We start from the raw sequence: 12,753 nt of genomic DNA, 5'->3' as shown, positions 1-12,753 counted from the left end.
GGTACACATGTTGGATTTAACACAACAAAATTTAGTTAATATTTCTTCATAGGCTCCGGTTCAAATTATATTTAGTGCTAGATTGTACTGAACACCTCTTCCATCACATTGACTTCCGCGAGCCGCTAACACCTAAACAGCAACTCTGTGACTCCTGTACTACTGTGAAAATGTGATTAGTCCAGCATTAATTATCAGCTCTGCAGCTCGCAGTACCGCCAAAGATAAAAATAGTAAAATATGTATATATGATAATAAAAAATAACAAATCTGGTTCAAATTTCATAAATATTTATTACATATCAATGAACAGAATCAACTACTTTCACAGCAGTGGTCTACAGCACTTGTTTAAAATAAATGCTCAAATAATAATAATATTAATAATATAGTTCAGTTTCATTTGAGGCCACATTTGATACACAAACATTTACAAGTAGTACTTGGCATTAAAAACGATGGCGATACAATATTTTAAGACACTTGGTGTTTTTTTTGTAGATTTTTCGTTCATTTTGATATCACAGAGAGGTTCAGCAACAGTCTAAACAGTAAATATAGATTCAAATACAAAAAGAAAAAAACTAAAAAAATAAAACAAAAAAACTGTGGAAATGCCAAGGGGAGGTAGAAACAAAGACTACTTGACGGAAATACAGGAGAAATAGGAACGACGGAAGCGGGAGAAGCAGCGTTCCCCCAGTCACCCGGCTTCATTCAGAGTAATAAACACTAGAGTACCTTTGTAAAAATTCCCTCCCTTCCCTTTTTCTGAGTTACGTTATAGTGTCGGACGCTGAAGCAGGCAAGGAGAGCAGTGGAAAGGGGGTGAGAGAAAAGGAGGAAGAGGAGGCTCATGCAAAATCGGAAGGCTGCTGTGTGAAACCACCGTATAGAAGTGCTCTCGCACCCACATCAACATAGTCAGAACCACCACTACTGGTTTTTTACTAAGCATTCGCCTTTGGTTTGACTGACTCACTCCCCTTGTTTAATATTAGGGTTCCCACTGATACACAGGACTGATTTATCTTCAACACAAAGCAGCGACAAGACAGACTTCTCAAGGTGTGTGCCTTTCATCAGGACCCAGCATGTTGCAGGCTTTTTATCCTGCCAGTGAGTTAATTGGAGGTGATTGTTTCCACCTGGCCAAACGGAGCCTGGAGGGGGATGAGACACTATAAAAGACCTGGGCTAACACATGCTTTGTGGCCTTTTAGTTCTTTTGTTTTTTTGACATTCCACTCATTTTGCAAGTGATTTTGGTCTTGTCATGTGAACACAAACAAAAACATTGTGTGTGGTTCTGGAGGAAAATGACCCTGATTAGAGTTGAACTTATGCTGCATTCAGATCACACTGGACGGATGATAGAAATAGGAACTATTCCCTCCATAATAACGGGATTAAAATAACAAGCCTCCGCAATTTAACACCATATGGTTAGCCTAATAGCATAATTGCCTAAGTCATATTTAAACGTTTTTGGAAAACAAGAAAAACTATTTTGGTATTTTCATTGATATTGTAAAATGACTTAGGCAATTACGCTATTTAGACTAACGATACGTATTTAAGATGGATTTAATCGCACGGACGTGAGTCAGTCTGGATACTAAAGTTTCCCCAGTTGCAGTCGCAACTTTTGTTTAAAAGTTCAAAAAACCGCATAATCGCGGTATTTCGGATACGCCATAAATGCAGCATGTGGCAGAAAGCCCATATTTACGAACTGAGTTGCAGAGTTGGACGGAAATTGGCACGCGAGAGGTGGAGAGGGTTTGATGAGACACACTGTGTCATGGGAAATGCAGGATATTGCAAGATCGTGACTCAGAGACAAAAAAAAACAAAAAACAAACTGTTTTTAATATCCCTCTCTTCCGAGTCCAAATCCAACTTTATGAAACAGGTTCCAATTTCCATAATATAAATAACCAAAAGCCAGAGGCAAAATGAAACAAGCAGGAATAAAATTTAGTTTCCTGGACAGATTTTGTTTAAGGATAACCAGTTAAAAGACTACTTTGAATATCTGCTGTTAGGATCTGACCTAAAACCACGATTGATTAGTAAGTTTCTAGGCTTGTCAGCTATAGCATTTGTAGCACCAGGTGTCCCAGCTGAAAAAACCCGCAGGGCTTCTGTTCCTCAAGTTTTTTACGTAGCTGGTCCTTGTGGGCGCAGAGTCCGCTGTAGAGTTATGTGTTCTGTGTATGTTATACGCTGTGATCTCAGTTTTAGTTGGGTAAAGGTGGCATTTTCCTAAATATATAACTAACCAAATACAATTTCTTTCTTCTTATATTTCTACTACGTTCTTTAATTTTTTTTTATTAACCCTCTAAACCTTCCGTGTACATAAAATGACAGAAATAAATGTATTCACACTTTATTTGTGTAGTTAGACTAAACTCTGCAGTTATGGCTTCCAATGCACCATCACATCTCAGACCATCTCCACCACCACACACTTCTTCTTCTGTTGTCTCAGGTTGCGGTATGAAGTAGTGACTTTTCTTTTCTTTTCTTTTCTTTTTTTTTTTTTTACAGACACAACAGTTGCACGATTGCAAAGGCAGCTTAAACGCAGATTAAAGGTCGGCCCTTTCTCAGTACATGTGGCTTTGGGAGTGAATTCATCCAAATTAAGAGTGGAAGGTCACCGTCGTGATCTAATTTGGACCACAGTCACGGACGCCACCATCAGACGCCAGCACACGGTGGCCATCAGAGGTGTACTTCAATCGAGGGTGCTGGGAAATGGCACTTGTGGGAGACTTTGCCTCCAGCCCTGTCTACCTGTACACTGTGAATCAGGAGAAGAAGAATAAGGACTAAAATGTGCAGAGAGCATAAAACATCATACTTTTACTAAATATGGGAATAAAATTGATTTATATAATATATCTATAAATATGCATCACAGGCCAGACACGTACATGCGCCCGCCGCTGTGTGCACTTTCATGTATAAACAGATGTACACATACATATGCATATATCATACAACATCTGGAAGTGGACCGAAAATAATCACATAATATACAAAAACATATTAATTTCTAGTGACTTCAAATTGTGAATACAGAGATTTGTGTCGTGCCTCGGTGCGCAGATTTACATTCAGTTTGTGGCGTCAAACTGTCATCTCGAAAGCTGTTGGAGGAGTTCAAGCGCGGCATCTTACCCAACCTCGCGGCCTCTTTGGGTTATTTGCTGCAGGAAGGGGCAACACAAACACCCAACACACAGGGGCTGAGAGGGGCTGCTCACGAAATACAAACACGCACGTCTTCTAACTCCCACTGCACCCATCTTGTCCGATGAATGGGGAGACTCAAGATACCAGGATATAAACAACAACAGCAACAACAACGAAAAAAAAAAAAAAAAAAAAAGACAGGATAAAAGAATACAACCAACAAATTAAAAGCAAACCAATAAAATAATGGTGACAGTACAGGAGTGGGTGGGCAGAGAAGTGCACAATGGGATTGTCTTCACTTTAGGTCCAGGACATCTTCTTCGAAGGACATGGGGAGAGGGAACGCGCTGGCGAGAGGCGGGGTCTCCGCTCGCAGCACCACCTTCTCTGGCTCGGCCTCCGAACCGGACGAACAGTGCAGCTGGACGTCCACATCCGCTTCGATGGACTCTGAGGCTAACCTGCCGCGCAGAGGAAGACACGTCTCAAGCTCAGAGGATATTATTACAGAGTTCCTGCCCAAGTGTGGAATTTGATTTAATACATTTCCAGGTATGGAAATGTATGGAAAATTAAAACTAGTGTATGGAAAAATATTCATGTTTCCAAGACTGTTCGATTTAATAAAATTTATAAATTTTATAAAATTTAAAAAAAAAATAAATAAATAAAAAAAAATGGATCGCTCATTTTTTTTAAGCTAAAATGTTTATGTCAGAGCACACAGTAGGCTTACGGAAGAGTATAAAAAATTAGAGAAGGCAGATTTTTTTGTCCATCATGCTCTTTGAGAAAAAATTTTTTGAGGAAAAAAGTCAAAATTTTGACAAAAAATATAAAATTTTGAGAAAAAAGTAGAAATTTCAAGAAAGAAAGTAGAAATTTCAAGACAAAAGTCGAAAAAAGTATATTGGACTATTGCACGTCAACAATATATCAGCAATATAAAAAAAATCATGATACACGTTAAAATTCTTCATATTAAATTATTAATTAAGCCCCAATACTCTTCTGCGGAGGATCCGCGGTTCCCTATGCATACGGTACTGCCGGTTTGAAGGTCTACTTTATGACAATTTATTTTGACCTTTTGTCAAAATTTTGACTTTTTTCTTTACATTTTGACTTTTTTCTCAAAGTAAAAAAAAAAATCTACCTCCGCATCTACCGCATTTTTTCTAATGCGTGGCCATAATACTCTTCTGTACTTGCGTAGTAAGTGACATAGATGATCATTGATGGATGATTCATGTGCAACTTACAATAAAAAAACAAACATATGAATTTATCTGGGTTTGATCTTAACTTATTTGTATGAGCTACATTAGCTAGTTCCAACCTTGTTGAAATTATTTGGTGACAAAACAGCATATACATATATTCAGATTCTTGAAAACAAACGATTAATTCCAGAATTTATTTACATGATACACAGCTATTTACTCAATTTTTTATTTTTTCACTGTCAAGTCTGGAAATGAGGGTCTGGAATTTTAAAATTTCAAATGTGTAGGAACCCTGTCATTAGATGAAAAAGGTGTTGCCGCTTTTTACTTGTCACCCATTTATTTACCTGTCGCTGTTTGTTGACGTCAGTGCTCGTGCTTTGGGCTCCTCCTCCGTGTTCTTCCTGCTCATCTTCCTCTGTTTGACCGATCCGCTGTCTGGTTTCCCACTTGGTTCCTCTGTCAAGCCTTTGTTGGAAGAGAAAATGGACATGAGTTTGATGTTGTGCAAAAACTTTTAGGAAAAGACTTATTTCTGATGCTGTGTGCAACGCAACAGTTCAAAGTTGAGTCACGCTCAAAAGATGTTTAGTTCAGCACGAATATACTAAACTCGGTAGCTTTTCAGCCCAAAGTTTAGCTTGAACAAAAATGTTTAATCTAGGAAAGAGCAAGATCCCAACAGCACTTGTAGTAAATGCAACAACTTTATTGGACCAGTGCTTACAGACGAAAGCAGCAGTAGCAGTAGACACTCCAGGAAACGACTGGACCCTGGTGACTCGAAAGCCACAACCTTTTTATAAATTAAACAAGATGCTGTAGAAAAAAATGTGTATTTCTGGCACAAGGTGCATGAAGGAGGAAAAAATCAAGGCTCGAGCAGCACTTGTAATAAATCTAACAACTTTATGAGAGCGAAGCGTTTCATCCAGTAGCCTTCATCAAGGTGATCCCGACAAAGACCATGAGCTGAAAAGAAAAGCACCTTGGTAGCTTCTACTACTACTGCACCTTGTTTAATTTATAAAAAGGTCATTTAGTCATTTCTACTGAACAGGCAGTTTCTGCTGCCTTATAGGAAAGAGATGACTCAAAAAAATAAAGTCTGCGTTGGATGAATCAAACTCAAGAGCTTTTGGTTATGACACAAGAAGTGGTGAAGACAAGAATACTTAAGGTTCAAGTGCTAACATCAGCCAGAAGTCTAGAAAACACAACTTATAGTCAACATCAGTAGCCCTATTCACACGGGATTAGTTTTACCTGAGGACGTCCTGTGATTCGAATATTACGTCTGTGTTTCATGTGGCGCATTCAACTAACTGTGTTTTACTTAAATTCGCGTTCCGTTGTTATGGCTCTGCTACTTTCCATCTCACTCCACTGTGTGTCAGACACAGTTTTAATTACTTTGCCGATTATAATTGATGATAAAAATACATTTTTGATAATATTTATCCCGGGGAACAAATTACTAACAACCTGGCGGCATTTAAACCACCTCCACCTTTACGGATGAGCACATTAATGGTTAATTTAATGGTTTCATCCGTCTAAACAGGTGGACAGTTCAGCGACATCACGACTTTGAGCTCAAACATCTGTTCGAACTTTGATTTATAACACATCCTTCAAAATAATAAGTGTCAAAAGGAATTAAAAAAAGCCACAAATCAAACAAAAGTCACAAAAAAGTAAAAACTCACCACTAAATCACAAAGGTGTCGATTTGCACTGGATTAGTTTTATCAGAGGACCTCTGTGTTACAAGAATCATGGTAGGTAATTTGCGATGTAATTATTTCTTCATGGACACGGACGATTCGCACGGGATTAAGATCACAGACGACGTCCATTATTATCAGAAACCACCGGAGGTCCCCAGTTAAAACTAGTCCTGTGTGAAAAGGGCTATGAGCACCTTCTGCATCCACTATTTCTGAAATTGGCAGCAAACACATCACAACTCGTGACGTAGCAGCTTCCATCTAACCCTCGGACTTTTCAGAAGTCCATTTGAAATCAGAATTTACTTTGGTTCTTTAGAGAGAACTAGTCTGCCTGTTTCCCCCTACATCTACAATTTTTGCTAACTGTAACCTTATATTTAGACATGTGGTACCAATGTTGTGGTACAGATCTTCTCAGTTAACATGAACACCATGAACTTAAACATCAATACAGAGTAAATCTGTTAGTGAATGTGTAACTCTTTTGTGGTTTACCGAGCAGCTCCTTCCGTGTGCGGCTGGCTATCTCTTTGATCTCCATGCGGGATAGGGACAGCGAGTGCGTGGCGGAGATGAGCGGAGTCGGGGCCACCATGGTGGGGGCCGGTGTCGTCAGCACCTTGTTGACCAGAGGGGACTTCAGGGGTCTCTCAATGCTGCGGCCCACCAGGTTACACAATGGGATCTTGAAGATGTGCTTACATGCTGCTTCACCTGGGAGGAAGAGAACCGGTAGGAGAAAAAATAAAGGAAAAAAAAAGGATGGACACAGGAGAACATAGGTGAGTAGTTGGGATGTTGAAGGAGAAAAAAAGGTAGATGATAAGAGAGGTCATGAAATGAGAGTTAAAAAAACATAACAGGGCGGGCGGTCGCTAATAAAAATAAATGTGTTATAGCCTGGAGCACTTTTAGCAACTTTTAGCTTATTAGCTACGAAATCAATTTAGCTACTGAGCGTGTTTCCAGTCTTTGTGTCAAACAAATCTGTACAAACCGCCGTTGACTTTCTAAAATGTCACACTACTCTTTTAAAATCTTTGTCTTTCCGTGGTGCATTCAAGGACCATGTACAGTAACGTAAAGCCGATTGAAGCCTTGCTTTTGTGTGTTGCCTTTCTAAAAACAGAACTCACAACACAAACAAACAAACAAACATGCTGCAGGTATAGTGACAATTTTTTTTTAACCGATTTTAAAAATAGTCCTTGAATGCACCGGTGACTGCAACAGAATTAGCAAGTATCAAGTAATTATTTGTGGCGTAATTTGCAGTAACATTAAGTAAATATGAGGAATATACCATTAACTAAAATGTGTAAACAGTAATAACACTCTCACTCTCACACAGCAGTTATGTGATACAATATAATCCAACTTCCACATTTAAAGGAAGCCACTTTAGTTGGATTAATCATCCTGTTTACTGAAACAGCATGCAATCTTAAAATTAATCACCCTAAACACATAGAGCTAATGTAATATAACAGTAACAATTTTATTAATAGGCCATCTATTATTCAACAGTGACACTAAAGCTTAAAGTGGACGTTAGAAGTTTATTTTCTAGTTTGTCTGCACAGCTCCCGACCTGCAAGTGCCCGATTGTGCCATCAGAGAGCAGCATTGGATTTCGACTGGCACTCGCATACTGCTGCTGCTGCTGCTGCTGCTGCACTGAGGCAGGGCTGGTCGTAGCACCGATAAGAATGAATCAAAGCGGGGGCTACGCTGCACAAAAGAGGAGCCTCTGAAATGCCAGCGGGTGAGAGGGGAGTAAAAGAGCCATTGAGAAAAATAGGGGGTCACTGCTGATGTCTGACAGGTACACTGTGTTAGTGCCGTTAAAAGATCCGCTGTCGTGTACCTGCGCTGTCACACAGCAAAGACCAAAAAAAAAAAGAAAAAAAAGAAGAAAGAAAATGCAGGAAAGCATGCAGTTATTTGGAATATATAATCGAATAGATCCATATATTCCTCACACGTTTCTGGACCAGGGGAAGTGTCACACTCCATCACACCGGCTAATGAATTACACATAAATGTTAGGGATGTTTTCAGCACTAATTGAAGTCCAATTCTCCAGAGCCGTTTTGCTGCAGGTGTGTGTCTACTAAGCCAGTGGAGGTGGATGGCGTCCAGCAGCCACATCAGTAACAGCATCTTGTTCACATTACTGATGCGATTACATCAGATGAAAACCTCCCCAAGGAGCAGATACGGCAGGCGCACAGGCAGTTAGAGGATGGGATTTTTGTCAGCAGCCCTTCAACCTCCCCCCCCCCCCCCCGCCTCCTCCCCGTTCCATAAACCCGCTACTACCTCCCCCCCTCTCCAGCCACACACCATTAGACTGTGGCATCACTGTTTGGACTACCACTTTGAATCGAAGAGAGGGCTGACAAAAGTCTCCATGGCGACAGTGCAATCTGTAAATCATGCTGCGGCAGACGTGTCTTCTCCTTCCCTCTTTCCCCTTTCTCCCTCCTTTTTCCTCCCAGCCTCCTACTTGTACACAACCCCTCCCTTATCCTCTTGCATACCTACATCGCCTCTCCTCGTCCCACCCCCCACCCACCCACCCACCCCTCCAATTTCAAAAACCTGCGCCCCCGACTGACGTTATCACCCCCCGTCTCCTCACTTTTGACTTTGCGCTCCGTCACCTTTTCCCTCGTCTAATGCTTTTAATTAGTTAAGACAGAAGGGGGGGATGGGGAAGACATAATGTTCACTTAACATTCAACTGACGTTCAAGTCAACATGCCGCCTCGGAGCAGACAGGGTGACACACTCTCGCAGCACGTGCATGTTAGTGGGGCGGCATTATGGGTGTTATTATTATGGGACGAGTTGTGGGAGAATCCTGCAGTACCTTCGGCATCCTTAGACATGTACAGGGAAAGCTTGGTACCATAGGGGATCCGTATAGAATCTGAACCAGGGATGAAGAAGAGGGTTACACAAACTGTAACATACATATAGGCACTCAAACACACACACACACACACACACACACACACATACACAGTAGGTTCTCTTTTAGGTCTCCTGGTGATGCAGAATTAAATGCATGAAACAGGGAAAGGAAATGAGGACCCCTTTAAGAGACTTCCCAAAGCATCCGAAAAGCACAGACCCCGTCCTCGACTAATTGCAGCAGCCAAACCTTCCTCCCCGTTAGCATTAACGGCACCCGCAAATACCCGCTCCCCCCCCAGGAAACACACCACAGCAGCAGGTACGCAGCCATCAGAAACAGTGTAATGAACAAAGAGGTGCCGTCAGCCACTATCCATCAGGCCGTTGTCTGGTGATTAGGGACAAACCTGTTTGTTACCAATGGCTTTAACAATAGAGGTCAAGAATGGGGCGGGGCGAGAGCGACCGGTCAAATACACAACGAGAGATGGAGGAGAGAGCGGACCAGAAGGTGGGAGGCGCTCGTATTGATCCTCAATCATCCCTGAAAGCATTCTCTGCCTTGAACGATGGCGGCGGGCGGTGGGAGGCACACAGGCAATTAGTCCGTTTCTCATTCGGTAATATGGAGTTTTGAAAGAACTTAAAGGATCGTAATGACGCTGGGTCATTTAATTACAAATCCCATTTATCCGCGGTTTGGACTGAATTTCCAAAATTGCTGCAATCATAAGTCTCCATCTATTCATTAATTGAACCAATTTGCAGACACGTAATCCATCACATCTGACTTCTGCCTTAATATTTTTGTCTGCATTCATATTTGTCTTGTTTGGTATTAAAGTTGCATGATGTCTATCTTTAGGAAACGGTGTGTACAAGGATTTTGCAAAATAAGAGAGTCGTCTATCCAGTAGTATTCAACTATTCCAATGAGCCACTGAGTCCTTTCATTATAGAGAATTTATTTTCTTAAGACTACACTGATCAGCATTTATTTTTATTACTTTTATTATGTCTCCTTCATCAAGCTTCAAAGAAACCGTCGTTGACCCTCCGACAATGTGCTTTCCGGTTTCGGCCTTTCCGTGGGATTTAGTAAAACAGAGCAACATAATCTTTCATCGCACAAAACACGGTGCGTTTCACCACCACTACGCTTGTCTGCCCCGTGTTAGACTTTCTGACAACATGACTCATCACGTTGTTTATCTGCAGTAAAACCCTGAACACGCCAGCAGGCAAAGTTTTCCAAACAAATCAGCCTCAAAATGTCAAATGTTAAACAAAGATGGTTAATTCATCACAGTGATGGATTTTCTTTCTCATGTTTTAAGTTTTGTAGGAGAACGCAAGAACGAGTCTCACATTACACCGAAATAAATCTAAAACTGTAAAGAAATTAGAGCGTCAACATCTGAAGGTAACGATCTAAAAGTTGGAAAACTATTGTCAGGGTTCTAAGTTATAGATATACACCAATCAGCCATAACTTTATGACCAAGGTGCTGATGTTGTGTCGGCCTCCAAAACAGTTGTGACTCATCAGAGAATGGACACAGGTCTTCTGAGGACGTCCTGTGGTGTCTGGAAAAACAATGTCATTAGTGGGGGGCCTTTGGGTTGAGGGGAGGGGCCTCTGTGGATCATCCTACAGACACTTGGTCAAGTTGGGATGTAATGAACTTGGAGGCCAGGTCAACACCTTGTGCTGTTCTTTGTGTTTTTTTGTGTCTGAGTCAGGCTGCATCCTGCTGGGGATGGCTGCTGCCATCATTGCTATGGGGTGGGGGTCCCTGCTGGGTGGTACATGTCTAGTAAACAACATCCAGTTCTCTTGTGAGATTCAAACAATGACGTTATTTTAACATTTGTCATCGAAATAGTTTCTGTAAGTTATTAAAGGTAATAAAAATATGAAGTAATATATTAATACAATTAAATATCTTCCTGAAACTGCACATGATCATGTGGGAAACGAACCCTTACCCTCGAGTAGAAAGGTAGCGAGCCGTTCTGCTGAGACAAGTTTATAAAAATAGTTGTCGAGCTCAGGGTGCAGAAAGCCAAACCTTTTAATGTCAGAGCTGCAACATCAACACCTTGTGGTACTTTTGCCACGCAGTTCTTACCATCACCGAGCGGCGACGGGAACACTGGCATCTCGTAGCCGGTGGGCGTCTGCGGGGAACTCTGGGAACTGGTGTCTCTCGAGCTGCAGTTGGAGGCTGAACTCACCGGAGCCGACGAAACGAAATAGATGTCCGACTGTGGGTGGAAACACAGAAACATGCAGGGAGGAAATTACGTGAAAATAGAGAAACAGCGACCGCGTAGAGAGGCCAGGAAATAACTGAACTCAACTGTGGTGGTATTTGTTTGATGCCAGTCGCACGGTGTTCTGTTCTGAATTATCTTTGTGTATAAATTATAACTGCATTATTGCTCCGTAGCCACGCAGATCGCTCGCCATATTTCCCACGAGGGTAATAAAGATTGATTGAAACGAGAGAGCTGAGACAGCTAATTCTATACCGGGGAAAACATTCACGGGCTTGAGGGACTTCACCACGGTGAAAAGGAAACGTGGTGCAGGTTCCAAAAAGTGGTTTGGGAACAAACAAAATATATATTAAATGTTGAGTAGAGTTGTAGTATTGTCTGTAGTGTCGCACTGACCCGCGAAGCAGTCAGCTGCAGCTCTGGGACCACCGCCGTGTACACGAGGTTGCCGTTGACCACGAGTCTGATCTCAATGGAGTCCGTCGTGAAGGCCAGGATGTAAGGAAACGCACAAACTGCAAAGACAGCACAGGCACACGATCAACACGGAGCAGCTGCGCCGACTTCCCAAACTCCCAAACTCCCACAGTACGAGACATTTACTAGTTTCACCCTGAATGGCATTTTGAAATGTCATCATTAGTCGATTATGTATGCAGAAGAGTAAGAGTGACAAGGATCGGGGCTGCATTTTCTTTTCTCTCCAAGGGGCTCCAGATGCTGCCGTGCTCCTCTGCTTGATGTGAAATGTAGGACAAGTTGAAAATACATCCCATGGAAACTGTTTGTCTGTTTGTCAGAATTTGGAAAAATCCCATTTCAATCATTCATTCAACACAAATGTGAATATATGTCACATTCCTGCGTGGAAAAGTCTTGGCTTTGGAAGCTAGTGTCACTCCCTTTAGTAGTTAATTCTGACCACTCTTCTCTTCCATTTAAAATTCCTTCAGTGGTATTTTCTTCATTTCTTAGTGGATTTGCTAGTGTACACATAGAATTATCATCCTGCTGAATAGTCCACTGCTGCTTAAAGCTATCTGAGCGTCACTCTCCCTGTTCTTTGATATGATGTTGAATTCTTGGTTAAATCAAAGCCTGGGAGAAAAAAAAACATTTAACTGCTGCTAACATGCTTAATAGTCTTAAAATATTGACTGTTACTGACGCCACAAAACCAAATAACATTGTTCTAAAATGTCTTTGCCTTCATGGTCATTGGCAGTTTTGCTCTTATGGTCCAGGCTTTTTTTGAGACACCTCTTTAAGACCAGCAGCAGTTACACAGCTTCTTGTAGGACACATTATACAATTTGGGTGTTTTGGAGACTTCTTTTTGCAGTCAACAGTCTTGGGCTGAAGACAACCTTTCTCCCTGT

The 12,753-nt window shown here is 41.4% G+C and overlaps 1 protein-coding gene across 5 annotated transcripts in view; it reads right to left on the bottom strand.

Annotated features, from left to right (window-relative positions):
• Window positions 1–274: 274 nt before the first annotated feature.
• garnl3 (GTPase activating Rap/RanGAP domain like 3) overlaps window positions 275–12,753 on the bottom strand; it is a 79,433-nt gene continuing 66,954 nt past the window's right edge. For 3 of the 5 annotated variants that reach the window (XM_047569422.1, XM_047569423.1, XM_047569424.1), the window contains exons 26-31: window positions 11,771–11,889; window positions 11,224–11,359; window positions 9,045–9,104; window positions 6,665–6,883; window positions 4,784–4,904; window positions 275–3,671 (exon numbers count right to left, since the gene is read on the bottom strand). In XM_047569422.1, the coding sequence (XP_047425378.1) occupies window positions 3,506–3,671; window positions 4,784–4,904; window positions 6,665–6,883; window positions 9,045–9,104; window positions 11,224–11,359; window positions 11,771–11,889 (821 nt within the window). In that variant the 3' untranslated portion in view covers window positions 275–3,505. The remainder of the gene's footprint in view (window positions 3,672–4,783; window positions 4,905–6,664; window positions 6,884–9,044; window positions 9,105–11,223; window positions 11,360–11,770; window positions 11,890–12,753) is intronic. The other 2 variants (XM_047569425.1, XM_047569426.1) reach the window with 1 other exon arrangement.

The sequence above is a fragment of the Mugil cephalus genome, chromosome 19, assembly GCF_022458985.1.
Source record: "Mugil cephalus isolate CIBA_MC_2020 chromosome 19, CIBA_Mcephalus_1.1, whole genome shotgun sequence".
Taxonomy (NCBI): domain Eukaryota; kingdom Metazoa; phylum Chordata; class Actinopteri; order Mugiliformes; family Mugilidae; genus Mugil; species Mugil cephalus.
Note: the sequence above shows the minus strand (reverse complement) of the source record. Positions and strands in the feature narration are given on the sequence as shown.